At 48.2% G+C, this 15,975-nt stretch overlaps 1 protein-coding gene across 2 annotated transcripts; it reads right to left on the reverse strand.

Moving 5' to 3' along the window:
• Positions 1-552: 552 nt before the first annotated feature.
• On the reverse strand, positions 553-4,955 carry LOC311443237 (uncharacterized protein). 2 transcript variants are annotated; one of them, XM_084533264.1, is made up of 4 exons: positions 4,094-4,547; positions 3,821-3,935; positions 2,975-3,020; positions 553-1,306 (listed from the first exon to the last, which is right to left on the reverse strand). In XM_084533264.1, exons 1-4 carry the CDS (start codon positions 4,160-4,162, stop codon positions 1,021-1,023), a joined length of 516 nt encoding a protein of 171 aa, XP_084389390.1. In that variant the 5' UTR covers positions 4,163-4,547; the 3' UTR covers positions 553-1,020. The 2 variants fall into 2 exon arrangements, 1 of the variants encoding a protein (XP_084389390.1); XR_014697136.1 differs by lacking the exons at positions 3,821-3,935; positions 4,094-4,547 and adding an exon at positions 4,909-4,955.
• Between the last annotated feature and the right edge of the window lie 11,020 nt (positions 4,956-15,975).

Raw genomic sequence — 15,975 nt, forward strand, 5'->3', positions numbered from 1 at the left:
ATATAGGCTGAAACAGATATTTTTGAGGTATTTTATGAAAACAAAGTATGACACCATTTGACTAAAACTAAAATACACAAAACTGGGGGGGAGGAAAAAGCATGCAGAAATATAACAGGAGATGTAGCTCCTTACAGGGCTCCCCTAAAAAAAAAAAAAAAAAAAAAAAAAAAGTAACAAAAACCTGATCCCCGCAGGTGACAGGCACCAGCTTTCACGGGTCTGGCAGCACAGATGGAGGCAGAGTGCAGAGCTGCTGCCTTGATGACAAAAGCCATCAGAGGGAAGAGGAGACCTTGGGTACTCCTGTGGAAGGAAAGACTCAGTCACAAAGCAAAGACAAGAGCTAAAGTTGCTTTCTGACAGTTTCTGTAGTCTAACAACAGCCAGACTTGTAGCTCTTGGCATTGCATTAGCAGTGCTGCTGCAGAAAGGATATGTTTTGCTAAGAAAATAGCCAAATGAAAGTTACAGCAGAAGAAAATCTTTACTAACAGGGAAAAACAAAATGTTTTCAGCCTCTTCCGGCAGTGGACACCAGACAGTTGCTTTGGTGCTGGGGAGGAGACCAGAGAAGGGAGTCAGAAAAGACCCAAACAGGAGAAATAGATGCTTTTTGACTTGCCTGCTTGTAAAGAGCAGCTTGCTACCCCCTGAAAATAGAGATGAGGCAAATGGAAAAGCAAGGTGTTGCCAGACTGTGGGTAATTTTTTCTGTGTTTTCTTTTTTCTTTTTCTTTCAAAGAGAGGAAATAATGTGTGCAGAGCAGCAGTGGTTCATAGTGGGTCAGTCAGGAAGTCTGGGGCTGGGTATTTAGAAGACAGATATTTTTATTTCACGTTGTTCTCAGAGAACAGAAGTATGCAAGAAAATATTTTCTTAGCTAAAAATGCAAAATTAGCGTTCACGTATAGTTAGCTAAGCTATCAATGGACTTCATGGTTCACAATGAAGAATGCAATTTGGAGTCGAAGGTTTTGCAACTGCAGCTGCAGTTATTATAGAAATGCACAGGGGTTTTAGCTAAAGCCAGCACTCTGTTGTAACGCAGCAGAGGTAATAGCAGGCAACAGGACAGGAAAGTAATCGGAGATTATTAACTCTGTTCCCACAGGTAAAGAGCCGAGGCGTAATCGGTTTAAAGCTGAAGTTTCATGTACATCTTCATCCAGCACTTGTAATGAAAAGAGGCAGTCCCTCCTGCTTCTGCCTCCTGCCAGCTCTACCCCGACTGCTCCCTGCCGCTGGCACAAGTGTTTGTGCAGCTGCTCTGCAAGCACCACCGGAGAACAAAAACATATTGATCTGCCAAAACAAAAACAAGAAGCAAAAAGGGAAGCAATTCAGGGTTGGCCCATGCAGATAACGAGAGGGCAAAGGTATCTGAAAACACACAAGTCCAAAACCGACATTACGAATACTGCAAGTAATGGAAAAGAGAGAATCAGCCATATGTCTTTAAGTTAAGAAATGGCTTTTAATCTGGCCTTTCGTGATCATTACCTACTAACAGTAAACTAGCTGATAAACTTTACTGCTGTAGATGTTCAGGAAAAATGAATGCAGCAAAAACACTCAGAAGCTCACAGCAATAGTCCCTGAGCAGTACGGTTGGCTGAAATACCTGGAACTCAATCTGCATGCTGCATGGGTTAGGTACATCTAGCTTCTGATGAGGAAGCTGAAAAATTGGCTTTGTAGTTAGGCAAAGCAATGTGTATTTTAAAATTTGACTATGCAAAATCCAGCCTAGCTAGTGACTGATTCTTACAGTGATGAAGACAAAAGGATCAAGTGATCCAGTGATCAAGACGTCTATGAATACCTACAAATAAATTAAGACATTCACCACTGATTTACCAAAAAAAAAAAAAAGAGTAAGCAATTTGTCAATGATACATTTGATACATTTAAAAAAAAAAATAAAGAGCATAAAGATCATTTTGCAAACAATGGGGATAGGCTGGCTGTACTAGGGTGTAATGAAGATGTTCTTTAATCAGTCTTCCCTCCAAGCGGAGAAGGCCAGCAGTCTTTCTGGATATGTCTTAGCTGAGAACAGACAAGGAAAAACTGGTCATGCCCCTCGTACAGAAGTTCTGGGCTACTGCAGTGGGAAAAAAATCCCAGCCAGGGTGACAATCCTAGATAATCTTACAGGAAATCCTTTTTAAAGAAATTACAGACACATTTTAGAAGCTGATTTGCAACAATTTGTTCAAAAAAAAAAAAAAAAAAAAAAAGTACCCTAAAATCCCAGAGGCAGGCACTCTTTATTTCGGTACGGTTTGTTATGGGCCCCTGAGAACAAAGAGCACGATCAGGACATAACTAAGGCAGTGCTGTGGTTTTGTAGCATCAGGTCAGAATTCAAACCCCGTCTGACGTGCTGCCGTTGTGTGACCACTGTCGGGCCATTTATGTTCACATGAGAGCGGCAGTGGCTCATTTGCTTGTCCCTGCAGCTCGGGGCGGAAGTCGGTGTATCTAAACAAAACTCTTGCAAAGCGCCCAGCAGAAAGCAGGGAATGCTATGGAAATCAGCTAGCAGTTCATTTTCTTTCCTCGTTTGAACCAGTTTTGGACTGTGAGTATGATGGGGGGCCATATGGCAGAGGGGACAGGGAAAGCTTTCCACCTACACGGAACAATGCTGCATGGGCACCTCGAGACAACAGTAGTACCCACGTAGACTGTGAGCCTTTTTCTACGGACTCAAAACATTGCATTACAATGTCACCTTCTCCCAAACCTCTGCATGTGTGCAAAGGGGGCTGCAGAGGTGCAGGTTTGCATTTTGGGGCAGAATTCCCCCTGGGACCACAGCTGCAGCTGTGTTCACCCCTCCTCAACCCCACAGCTGCTCCTCGATGCCACTGAGCCAGCTGCTTGTATTTCAAAACTAAATCTGAGTGGGTGTAGCACTGAAAAATTAATCTGTAATTCTGAGGCCAACATGCCTTCAATACTTACCTAAATTTCTGGTTTCTCAGCCACCATATGATGGAATCGCGTTTGCCTGAGAAGAAATGTATTTAAAAACATCACTTGTTTATGTCAATTTCAATGTTGTTTTTACCGGTTTTCTGAAAACAAAGGATGATGTAATAAAAAGAAAGTCAATATTACAGCACTGGGGTTTGAAATTAGTGTGATAAATTGAATTTTAAAACAATACTGGCCTTCTCATGTACTTACAGATGATAAAACATAACAGGGGGGATGATTTGCAGGTGCTGCCATTGAGAATATAACACAGAAGGAGGCTTCCAAAGTAATATTCCTGTTTATATATCTCACATTACAACTATATGTCCCTTCCATTGCCTTTCCTCAGGAAGAAAAGTTATGGTTTGTGTACTGTAAGCCTGAGTCAGCAAACTTGCTCCAGCTCCAGCCCCCCCATAGCTGTCAGTTCTGGCTCTTGGGACCATCTCCTTTAGCTGTGCCCCTGGGAGAGCAGTCCCCTTTCTACAGGGCTGGTGGTTGTCTTATTACAGTTGTATGAGTTTGGCTTTCTGAGCAGACGAGGACAAAAAATAATAAGAATAATAATAGGAAAACATCAGGGCACTGCACAAGTATTTTGCAACCAAGCCAGTAAAACTAAAACGCACAGCTAATATTACCCGCTGACACCCCTGTATGCTGTGGGCCAAAGTCCCATGTTTGTCTGCGTGGGCAGTGCAGGTGTGCCTCCCCTTGTGCCACTGTCACCTTTGCTGTCTCCTGCCTTTGCATTACTCAGACCCATGAAGTTGTCCCCAAGGTGGTGACAATATCACGTGTGCTGCTTGTTACACATGCCGGGATCCGTACCCTTTCTTGTAGCGCTGCCTTTGCCATCCTTTTCATGACAAACCGAGGCTGGCTCGATGAGCACTGACACCCTAGGCATTTCGATCTCCAAGGCTGTTACTGATGCTGTGCATTTCTAGGAGCAGTGAAGTTCAGGTCAGGGGGGGAGAGGGGAGACACGACTGCTTTTCTCATCGCTGGGGGCTGCAGGACAGACAGACTGGACTAACACAAGCATGTGGCTTTATTTCCATGCCCTGCAGCGCACACTGCTTACGACTGACACTGACATACAGGCAGGATCCCGTGCTGAAAACAACCCCTCCTCAGCAGCTGATCTGTCTTCCTGCTGTGTCCAGTCATCTCATTTCTGCTGTGCTGCTCCTTCCGCGGTACCACGATGCCACTCACTGCCTGCAGCCTGTACTAGCAGACTTTCTGCGCTAGTAGAAATGTTGCTACCTCAGCACAAGCTTGCAAGCCTCTGGCTTGGCTTCTAAGCACCTTTCTTCATACTGCACACCCACTGTATCTTTACAACTGGTTTCTTTCAAAGTGGGAACAGAATTTAGCAGCTAAATCTACCTGCACCAGCAAAGCCACCTCCAGACACCCCAACAACCACCAGCACAAGGTCTGCTCCAGCCCTCTGACACCTACAAAACCTTACAGCAACCACCAAAAGCAGCTTGCTTTCTTTACAGAGCAGTCCTTCATCCACCCACATGGATGAAATTGCACGGAGAGGTCAGACACATTCACCCCACCTTCACCAGTTCTCTCTGCTCTCCCCAAGGGTCGGACCCCTCCACCTGCCTCTCTCCAGGTGCAGAGCAGAGCCAACCAGGTGCACATACCAAGGCTGTTAGCTGCTGAAAGGGTTGCTCCAGCAGTTATATGTTTATTAAGCCAACATCTTCAGGTGGAGAAACCTCTTCTGGAGCTGGTCTGCATCACTCCACAGCTTTCTGGTTGCTCGGTTTCAGGGGCTCTGGAAAACCTGGTTACTCTGAGCACCCCAAGGGACACAGAAGTGTCCCTTTGTGCAGAGAAGCTTGGCTGCCCCTGGAAAAAACACACAGGGAGAAGCAGTTTCCCTTTTCCCTCACCATGAGCAGCATTTCCCTTGTGCTGACACGGCATTCGCACAGTGACCCGGATCAGGAACTAATCCAGATTAACACCAGCCTTTTTTTTTTTTTTTTTTTTTCTCTTCCCTGGCACCACGAAGCAAGGGCTGCCTTCCTTCTGCCTTATATTTTGTACAACGGTGCCATTACAGTGCTTTTTAGGCTTCAAAATCTTGCCTTGCTCTGTTTCTCAGTGATTTGGCCACTGTTTATCATTTAATTCATCCACACAGGCTACTTAATGCTTAATGATCTTTCAAGATAGTTTACAGCAAGGATGGATTAAAGATCAACTTCGCTATTAGCTCAGCTGTTCTAGGCTGCCAGCTTGACTTTCTCCCAGAGACAGTTTAGCAGCTAATCTTCTCAAATCTGCTCTTGCAGACATAACCTATCTTTGAATATGGCCCATATCCCATGATACAGTCATTTTTGTCTTCTGCAGGCTATGTTACTAGCTCTTTTACAACAGGTTTTCTGTAATCGCTCCAGGAACGCACACACTGATGTGCATCCCACTGTAAATATTCTCCTGGGATTTAGCAATGGGGAGGTGAAAAATAAGGACAACCTGGTGCTAAAATTCAGCTCAGCAATGAACGCAGAGCTGCTCAGCTACAGCTGGAAATGGATGCAGGATATTGAGATATTTAAACGTTCAGAAAACCTGAGTTTCTCATAGCCGAGAAGCGGGCTGGATTCAGGCTTTCCCAAGAGTTAGCTCTATAATTTGGTACTTAAATGAAATATGGCATTTAGTAGTAACAGCGGGAAGAAGGCCTTAATGCAAACAAAGTCTTTACTATTACCTAAAGGTCTGAATTCAAAGCAGGGCTCGAGGCTGTGTTTTATCTTCAGGATGAGCAAGGCTTTCCTAGGAAATGGGCTCTTAGGCGATCTAACGATGGGCATTTTGAGAACCTTGCATGGAGAGCCTCAGCGGAGAGCAAAACATCGTCGTGAACCCCAAAAGTGCCGAACAGGGAGCAGCTGCGGGCGAGCACAGCTTGCCCTGCTGGGTGCCCGTCCCAATCCCTTCCAAAAGCCCGGCTTTGTGCCTGAACGCGGCGCTGCCCGGGCGGGGGCAGCAGAGATCGCGCTGAGCACCGAGCCCCGGAGCTCCTGGGGCCGGCAGAGGTCGGGTTCCCTGCTCGACAGGGGCAGCAGAAAAGGGAAATGGTGATGTCTGAGAATCTGCCTTGAGATAGAAGCACGCTGCTTGTCCTCTCGCCCTGTTTCCACCCGGCAACTAGCTGGGTTTGAGCGGAAAGTTTCCCTTTCTTTGCAGAACTGCAGATTTCCAGTCTGCCTAAATGGGATAAATAAATGTTCGTTAACACGTGGAAGCAGAAAACACCAGCAGGAGGCATTGGGGAGGCTTTCTCTTGGGCAGCGCTGCTCACCCTGCCTGCACTGTAGGGCAGCAACGCAGGATAGTGATGCAGAGCAATGATGGAAAGCAGCAATACAGGGCAGTGATGCAGAGCAATAATGGAAGGCAGTAACTTGGTGGCATTCGGCGATGATTTTAGGAAGGAAATGGTGCTGCTCAGCACCCCGTTAGGCCAAACCCCAGCTGAAACTCCTTTCTTGCAGAGCTGAGCAGCTGCCAGGAGGTGGAGCAGCGCACCAGCTGCCAGCTGCTCCTGCTGAGCACCCGGAGCTTTGAGCTCCCCCCGCGCACCCCAACTCCATCCAGGCTGATGCTGAGCCTCCGTCCAAGGTCAGCTGCCTGCTGACGAGCGCCGGCAAATCAAGCAGAAAGCGCTGATGATAATGTCGCTCATTACCGACCGCGTGCTGGAGGTGGTGCTCGGGAAGGGCCACCCGCTCCCATACATCACTAGGTAACGGGGCTGCTCGGGGTGCACTCGGGCTCCCAGCGCAGAGCTGCGGAGATAACGCCCTGCTTTGCTGTGTCAGGGCCCGTGCGGTGCTCGCCGCCTTGTCTTTGGGAAGCCCACTTCATCCCGAGGCTTCAGAGGGCTCTGTTTGACCGTACTCGATTGAGTGGATAACCCCAAGATGAAGAGGCAGCTACATGTACTCTTCTCTGAGCTGCCTCTTGACTCTGTAATCTTCTTTTCCCCTAAAAATGAAGCCTTCATCTCTTCCTACAAGGCCTCCTTTTACCTCCAAGCCCAAGATACATTGCCAAAGATCCCCTGTGTCTGCTGGGGACAGCGTGGGTCTTGCTCCACCCTGAAGATGAATGCAAGTGTCTTGGGAAGCCAAGCCTGCTGCAGAAACTGGTGGGACAAAGCACCCAAACATAAAGCCCGTGTGTCTGATGGCAGCACAGGCAAGCACGGGCTGATGTTTTAAACTGGTCAAAGACAAGCGCTGTGATTTGGTTTCCTTTGGACCACTCCGCCTTGAAAGAGCTGCTCTAATCTTGGTGTAATTTTCTTAAAGGAAAACTGAGAAATTGCAAGATTTCAGTGTTGCAGAAACAACATTTTCCACTTAAAAACAAGCAACATGGGAAAATTCCCAAGCAGGTCTCAACAATAAGGCTGAAGTACTGACAAGCATAAACCTGTGATGTCCTTCCATGCCTGTGGTCTATTTAAGCTATAAATCCTGTCTGTTATGCGCAGGGATGGCTGTTGAACATCTTGATAAGAGAGGTGTGATTTGTCTGTAAATACACCATACAATGATGTTTTTTAATATTTGGTGTAATAAAGCCTTCTCCTGCAAATATTGTCATTGGTTACCTCACCGATACGTAACTTTCTGTTGGCATATCTTTCACAGTAAGGTTATAATAACATCACTCTTTGGCATCTCTGCCAGATACTCAACTCTTTATTTTCTGTTCTGTCATATAAGCTGAGTAACTTATACGCCTGTTCTCTGCAAAAGGTGGTTATTATATGTTTGAAGAAAGAGATTTGACAATACCTGCCTTGTAAGAAATACCAGCGAAGTAGTACAGAGTAAAGGCAAAGGAAAAAGCTATAAATCAAAAGGTGACAAGGCAGTTTTCAGATGGAAGATTAGAACATTGTTAAGGGTTCCACAAACAAATATGGTGAATTATAGACAAAAATCCACTTTCTCGCATTTGTCCCCTGTTGTGGCAGTCCTTTTATGGACACAAATCCCACTGAAGTCATATCATGTCTATAAACTAAATTCCAAAATTAATCCATAAGGAGAATCTGTCATGGAAATGCTTATTATTAGTTTGATTTGTACAAGATGTATAGATATGATTTCAAATAAAAGCAACATTATGGAAAAAATTACGTCAATTGCCGTTTTGTCTGAATAAGGAGTGCACAGTATGAATACTCTCCCAAAATAACACATCTGCAGTGATCTAAGCGGAGCTTGCCTAACACTCCCTGCACTGTATTTTTTTACACAGGTAATTTCATGTGAATGCTTAACCACCACTCTGAAACGACACCAGTCCCCAGGCGCTGACAAATGTATGCCTTGCTCCGCCTGGCAGGGCAGCGATGGGCCCTGGCCTGACACCAGCGCTGCTCTTTGATCCATACAAAGATGCAAGGAGATGCATTTTATCTGATGGAGCGCAAGCACTTTGCATTTAGCAACTGCACAGAAATGTGCCATCGCAGGTCTGCCTCCTGCCACGCAGGCCAGCAGCCAAACACACAACGTGGAGAGCTTAAATAAGGCAGCAACAGCAGGTGACAGAAAGCCCATTTGGAAGGGGACATTCCTTGTCCCAGAGCAGTTCTCTTAGAAAGGAAAAGGCACTGTCACATCGTGCCAGGGAGGGGAACGTGGCTGGTGCTATTTTGAAGCAGCCACTCTGGTACAGGGCTGGTGGAAAGGGCTGAACTCCTTCCTGCTGGCTCCACTGACCTACTTGCACACTGCATGAATAGGGTTAGGCTATTGTTAATTCCATGCTGAAAATTAAAATGGTTGGGCAGGGACTGCAGCAACTATCACATGGCTGATGAACCCCATGGAACACGGTACTGCCCCATGGCAGTGACTCCTGGACGATACCACATTTCAGAAGGATGTTTTGGGCACAGCTAGCAGGAACACAGCCATTGTCTGAATCGAGCGTAATCATTCAAATTATTTGATGAGATCAAACAGATTTCCTTATTATCACGCACAGTACTTTACCAAATGCAGAGTTTTTAACTTTATCTCACAAATCGCAAAAAAATGAAAGGCATTTTCATGCTGACGATCCAAGCAGTCATGTGCCGCTGTGTGAGCAAGGCTGAGCGAATGAGACTGTCAGCAGGATGAGCACACCGGCAAATTCAGCTTTTCCAACAGCCTGGCTGCGTGTCACAAATCACACGAGCTATACAGCCCCGCCATACGTCACACACCACTCTGCGCTGGCAGGGCTCTCGCGAATCTTCTCTGCCTTTATTTCATCTCATCTGGGCCAGGAAATGCTCAGCTAAATCTGTACTGAGCCACTGCTGCCTGGGTTTTGAATGGTCATCACCCATACGTGGAAGAGAAATAAATTAATGAGTTAACCACTCTTTTGGACTTTTAATGAGTTTCTAATGCCTGCACTATATGACTAACAACTGTTTCAGAAGCTGGGATTTGGTATGATATTTGCTTAGACTTTGATTCTATACAGGTTTGGTTTTGTGCTGTTTTTTTTTGCACAATATCTGGTTTCTCATACATTGGCCAACCCAGAAAAACAGCTATCATCAAAACGACCCCCAGTAACCAGCAAGAAAATTGACCCCAGTGGTTGCAGCTAGTAAGTCAAGGATCTTTTATCTCCCTCTTTCACCCAGAATTAGATCCTGGCACCCTAATTCACACGCAACACAGCCCGTCTCCACAGTGAGTCGCAATCAAGTCAACTCTTTCTTTGCAGCACAAAGGAAATCACATTTCTTTGAAACACCGAGGAAATCTGAATGTGTGTTCCTGTTTAGCATGATTAAGGTGTCACATAGCACTCCCACGCACCCCGACACAGAGAACTTCTTGCCGGCTGCTGATGTCAAAGCAAATCAGCTGAAAACACTGAGGGCTTCTGAGAACCACAATTAGGACATGCCAGGCAGGCTGCAAGGAGCTGTGCAGCTTCATGTGGCCTGGGCAGCCTTGTGGGCACTGGGGACAACACAGAAGCATCCCACCCCCCCCAGCAGGCCTGTGGGATATGCATCGAGCACATCTTTGGCAGTGTGGGGATTTCTGCATGTGAAAAGCTTGTTATAAAACACGATACATAACAGCACCTGTACCTGTGGAAAACCACAGCATTCAGGAGCATCCCCAAGGCGTGTACCCTTCTTGGCTTGTGCTCTGTCTCAGTCCTGGTCAGCTCAGACATCTCACTTTTTGCCAGGCCCAGCTCTCTTCACCCTGATGGTCCCAGCTGCCATCCTCTTGATTGCCTTCAGCTCTTCCTTCTGTGTATTTTTGCCTGTGCCCTGTGGTTTGTCCACTATTAACATTAATAATTTAGGGAATTGTCTACTTCTGCTGAAATCAATTCCTGTGCTACTGCAGCTAAGTGCTGGGCTGGGCCTAGGCCCAAGAAATGCTGTGACAGGGCCCAAACAAAACAAACAAAATGAAATGAAAGCAGAGGAGAAGAGGATCTCCATCATTCTTCACCCCACAAATTTAGGAGGGGATGCCCAAAGCCTAAGAAACATGAGCACCAAATTCCAGCTGAAATCCCTTCCTTTTTAAAGCTCCCCCATGGGAGGGTTGTGGCCCTGCTGCTGGAAGAAGTCAGCACCACAGCAGGAGCCCCACAAGGCCCACGCTAAATCCCAATGCAAAGCTACTTAGACACAGGCAGTGGGGCTGAATCAGTGAAAAACACAGCACTCTGTGCCTCCACTGTGTTCACCTAGTGGCTGAGCAAAACTGTGAAGGACAAAGTGTTTGTGCGATGCCATTGATCCAAGGGGCTCCTCCTAGGCCCCCGTGACTCCTCCATCCCTCTGCTAATGCCCATCCCCAGTGCTCACACCAGCCTGGTGCACACCTCATTTTTACATGTGTTCACCATCCCGATGGCAGCTCGCTTCCTTGGAAAGGAGAGGAGGAAAAGCTCTCTGTGCCTCATGGCTTAATCCAGTGGGGACTGAGTTCTCCTTGTTCTCATTTCCTTGCTGTCATCTCACGGTTACATTGCTGATGGCCACACATGAGGAAACCATCAATGGCAGAGGGCATGGGCTCTGTGAGGGAGCAGAATAACAGAACAACTAAATAACTCAGTGATTGAGAGACCAGGAATGCAGACAGCATGGCTTAAAGCTGAGACGGTAAGGTCACCTGTGATACAACATCACGGCAGCTAACTCATCCACGCCACTGAGCCATGCAGCTGGCTGCTTTGCCCTTCCCACTCTGCCAATTCCCTGAACAGCATTTAGCAGAAGGATTTCTATTTTGATCCAAGTGGCCGATTTCTGCCCCTAAACACAGGCTGCAGCTATCGCCCAGCAGCAGCAGGCATTTGCCAGCCATCAGCGAACACGTGCAAGGCTCTGAGAGGAGGTGCCAGCACCCACGAGGGCACCCAGCCCCACCGCCCCTAATCTCCCTGGCTGGGAGCACAAGGAGGACACCAGTGGGCAAATCCCAGCTCCTTCACCTGGCCAGCAGACACACAGGGGCTGTATGGACACTAAAAATCCCTGCCTCCACCTGCTTCCTCTCCAAGGGCTCTGCTGAGTCCCTTTGCTCACCACACCTCCAGCTCTGGGGTTCAAATCACTTCCTTAACTCCAGCAATCACAAATTCCTGGTGGCACCTGACAGGGATGCGGGGATGCACTTCCCTTCCCCACAGGTTTTTGGAGTCCCAGGGCTCCGGGAAGGAATGCAGTGCCAATTGTGACGGGGCATGGACAGAAGCCAGAGCCGCGCGCCGCAGTCACGTAATTAAATAACAAAAATGGATTAGGCAATCTCTGTGCTTCATGTTGACAAGCTTGAAGGGAAGAACAGAACATGTAATCACATGAGGGGGGGGATCTTTCTTGCTTTATTTTGAAAGAAAGACAACATTACAGCATATAAGATGTGGAAGAGCATGCGCTAATTATGCTGCCCTGGATATTTCTCTCTTGCAGGTTGGAGAACAAGGCTGGGATTGAAGCCCAAGGGAGGAAAGGACTGGAGGAACTGACATTCACTGACAATTAAGCACCCAGCTCATTTAGTCCTTATTCACTAACTTTTGCCCCTCTGTTTGGCTAACCTGAACACAAGTTGCTCTCTCTCATTAGCAACCGGCAATCAGAAGTCACCTGTGATGCTGATTTACTCCAGAAATAGACAGATATCTACACGGTCTCCTTAACGACAGCTCAGCCTAAGCAAAGGGCACAAATTCACACCCTGCTACCAGGAGACATTTAGGGCTTCCCCCTTTCCATTTGTTCTGCAGTGCTGTTCCTGCTGTGCCACCGGGTTTGCAGGGCTGCGTGCCCACAGGCACTGCAGGCACTAACCCAGGGCAGAGGCTGCCCGGAGGCACAAAGAACACCCCAGGACCTTCTTCAGGCTTCCTTGGCCAAAGGTGCCAGCCAGGGCTGGAGTAAAATTGGAGCAAAGAGATCATCTGACCCATACGTGAGGTTTTTTAGCTGAATTGCTTCACTGGCTGAGCAGGCAACTAGGCATCTAGTTATCCAGCTATCCATTTCCAGACCCAAGGATGTAATTTGATGACTCACCAGCGTTCAGGTACCAGTGATGACAGCTGAAGAGTTTTTCCCCAAACAACCCATTTTAGAGATGTAATTAGTTTAGATCCTGTTAAAAAATCTGCTCCCGATTTTTGTCTCTACAGTGCTAGAGACATCAATATCAAGTAACGCCTTCTGCAGCAGTGACCTGGGTTACCCTGCTTTTGGGAGACATCCAGAGAAACGCGGCTCTTCACTTTTTGAATCACCCTTCCAAAGCGATCTGCAGATAGAGCCTGAGAAGTGACAACCCCAGACTGCTAACAAACATCCTCAGGCTTTAGCAAACAGGCTCCTAAGCTCAATGAGATCAGGCCAGCATCTTTGGTTCAGCAAAGCCCTCCTGGCACGTGCAGGACTGCAGGTATCCTAAGCTGTGATGGGATTCCTGGCAGAGGAGCAGCGAGGCATTTTGCCCTATTTAGGAAATGGCTGGGAACATTATAGGTGACACTATTCGCTGGCGGTGTCATTTGCCCTGACACCTTTCCAGTGGGAATGCGGCTCGTCGCAGCCGAGCCGTGTGTGGCGTTGCCTTATTTACTCTCCTGGGGTGGCATGAATCAGAGTTGAAAAGTGCAGCGTGCCGGAGCCAGCCCGCGCTCCCCCGATGCGCGAGGATGAGTCACGCAGCGGGGAGATTCTGCCAGGGTCCCTCCTGGGCGACCCGGCGCTGCTCAACGCGCTGGAAAATCCACGGATAAAAACAGCCCCGGTGACGCACAGGCGCCACGCAGCCTCCCCGTGCCTTTTTGGGAAGCTCCCGAAACACCGACGTTTCCTCCTGATCAATAAGCTGGCTGGGAGCTGAAGCAGCCCAGAAAGATGTGGTTTCTTGCTGCATGTTCCCTGCTGTTTCCCTCCGGGAAGGTGGCAGCCCCCAGCACAGGCAGGGGAAGGATTTCTCCTCCACTTCTATTTAAAACAGGCTCTCCTGCAAGACCTCGTCCTTGCAGAGAAGGTGATGCACGACGAGGAAGGGCTTTTGTTTTTGGAGCAGTTTGCTTTGCCAGGCAGGCCTGCAGTTAGCGCTTTCCCATCTGCAGTAAATAAGTCCATGTGCAAAACATCCCATTCCAACCTCCCCCGGCCGATTTCCTTTCTCCTCGTGTTCTCCTTTCTCCCTCCTCACTAAATACCACTCGTGGGGTTGTTGCAGGATTCAGAGAGCAAAACCAAGCTGCTTTCTGTAGCGTGCCAGCCTGGCTGTTCAGAATGGGGTTTTCTGGCCTCAAAATCCATAACTCAGCTATTCCAGTGCTTATCGCTGCTGAGCCTCCAGTTACTGCAGCGATCGCAGTGAGGTCACCGTTTTCCTCAAAGATGATTTCCATGCTATTGTCCTGACTCGGACTACAAAGAAAAGGCACTAACAGGAATATTTCCAGATAAAAATCTCATTAATTTCAACCACAGGCAGCCATGAGTCACTTCCCCTTGGCTACACTCATCTCTTGTGACCAGAAACCGTGCAGTGGAGATCTGGTCCTGTGTAAAATTCATAATTATTTTGAAAGGATATCAATAATTAGGCTAAAAAAAAAAAGTCAAGCCTAAAAAAAATCTTCATTTTCTCCAGAGATTTTCTGTCTGTTAATCCCCCTTGTTCCTATCACAGCTATATAATAAAAGCGAATCATTTCACTGCAAAACTGTTGAATATTTCTTTTAAAACACATTCTGGATTTCTAGCAGAGGGCTGGCTTATCCTGGATCTGCCTCTGAGTAAATCGTGTCCTTCTTCTGCCAAAAAATAAACTGGCTTTAAGCTGATGCTCACCCTTGTCACTCATTCAGTGAGCCCACGGTCAGGTTCACCTCCCCGTGCCATGCCAGGTGGGCTTGCCATGCCGTGCCGTGCCATGCCAAGCTTTTCCTTTCCTTCCCTTTCAAACCCCCGGCTCAACTCGGCTGCGCTGCCGGCAGCAGCGCGGCTCGGAGCCTGATTAATTGCAGACCCCGAAGCCTGAAAGCCAGCAGTTTCTCACATGCCAGCAGATGTTGCTCTTTGAGAAAAAAAATCTTCTTTTTTTTTTTTTTTCTTCTCTGAAATAACAACAGCTTGTCCGAGGTCCAGAACCCCATCTACTAAAACAAAAGCCAGAGGAGCACCTCGCTGTGTTGCCAGGCAGAGTTCTTCCATCGGGGTCGCACGGGGCTGCCTACTGCCTGGCTGGAAGCGATGCGGGGGCATCATTTGCCCTGGCAAATCATCCAAGCTTTTAAGCCTGCGCTTAAAATCCACTTAAAAAACAAAAACAAACAAAAATCCCAGAGTGCTTAATATCCACTCGGACCTGCCTTAAAAGACACTAAAAAAGAACCTCCTCCACAGCCTTCGGTGGGCTCTGGGTTACACTTGCTCACTGGGGGTGACGGCCCAGCGGGACAGACCCCGTCAGCACCCTTTGAACAACTGCCTTTGGTGCTGGACTGGGCTTTGGGCTGGGTTTGGCAAAGCCCCTGGGAGCAGGGAGAGCACTGCCCAGGCCACAGCAGGGCTTCAGCTGAGCACAGAGCTGGCGGCGAGGCTTTGTGCAGAGCCAAACCCCTCTCCTTGCTTCAGCCACTTCTCTTCAGCCCGGGGTTCACTCTGGTGACTAATGACTGCTGTCGGCTGCAAGCAGTGGATTCCGAGGCGATAACCAAGCTTTAGGAAGTTTCTCACTTGCACTGACAAAAAGGGGGAAAAAAGGGGTGGGTGGGGGCAGGCTTCCCACAGCATGTGAGCCCGGTGTTAGAATAACAGCCCCCCCAAAATGAAGCAGCTTCACTCATGAGCAGGCAGAGGCCAGCAACTCTGAGCCTCCATGAAGACCTTGGAGTCCATCACCACTCAAAGGGGACAGGACGTGAATCCTGGTGATGGCCAGGGGTGGACCTGCTGTGTCCCCACTCCTCTGCTGGTGGCAGCCATCCCTCCTCATCCTCGGGAAGCCCCGGAGCTGCTGGGACAACAACAGGGACAAAGGATGGAAAATTTTCCCAAGTAACTTCCAGGGTGCTGGCAGGAGTCTAGGAAGCACAGGGCAGTGCACAGGGTGCCTGGCTGAGAGGAGGACAGGGAGGAGGAGGAGGAGGAGGAAGGCCGCAGGCCGTGTGCTGGCGCGCGGGGCTGCCTGGCGCTCGGGCGGGTTTCCTTGGCAGCTGCAAGCTCAGGGCGCTCACCATACCTAAGTGAAGATTTTGTCACCATGGCAACATTGATGTCATCGGCTTTGCGGCGGAGAGCAGCGCTAACCTCAAGTGCAACTTTTTTTTTTTCCTTTTTTTCTTTCCTCTTCCCGTTTTGGGGCTTTTTATTTATTTAATTCAGGAGGAGCTGAGGGTGCAGCCAGCGCGTGGGGGCGAT

This window comes from Aythya ferina, assembly GCF_964211825.1.
Source record: "Aythya ferina genome assembly, chromosome: 12".
Taxonomy (NCBI): Eukaryota; Metazoa; Chordata; class Aves; order Anseriformes; family Anatidae; genus Aythya; species Aythya ferina.

Excerpts from the sequence above, each read along its gene's own strand:
- LOC311443237 (XM_084533264.1), bottom strand. The coding sequence starts at position 4,162 with ATGACTGGACACAGCAGGAAGACAGATCAGCTGCTGAGGAGGGGTTGT. Across the intron at positions 3,936-4,093 it reads TTCAGCACGGGATCCTGCCT|AAATGCACAGCATCAGTAAC; the intron begins GTATGTCAGTGT and ends CACTGCTCCTAG. Across the intron at positions 1,307-2,974 it reads CTGAGAAACCAGAAATTTAG|ATCAATATGTTTTTGTTCTC; the intron begins GTAAGTATTGAA and ends TTGTTTTGGCAG.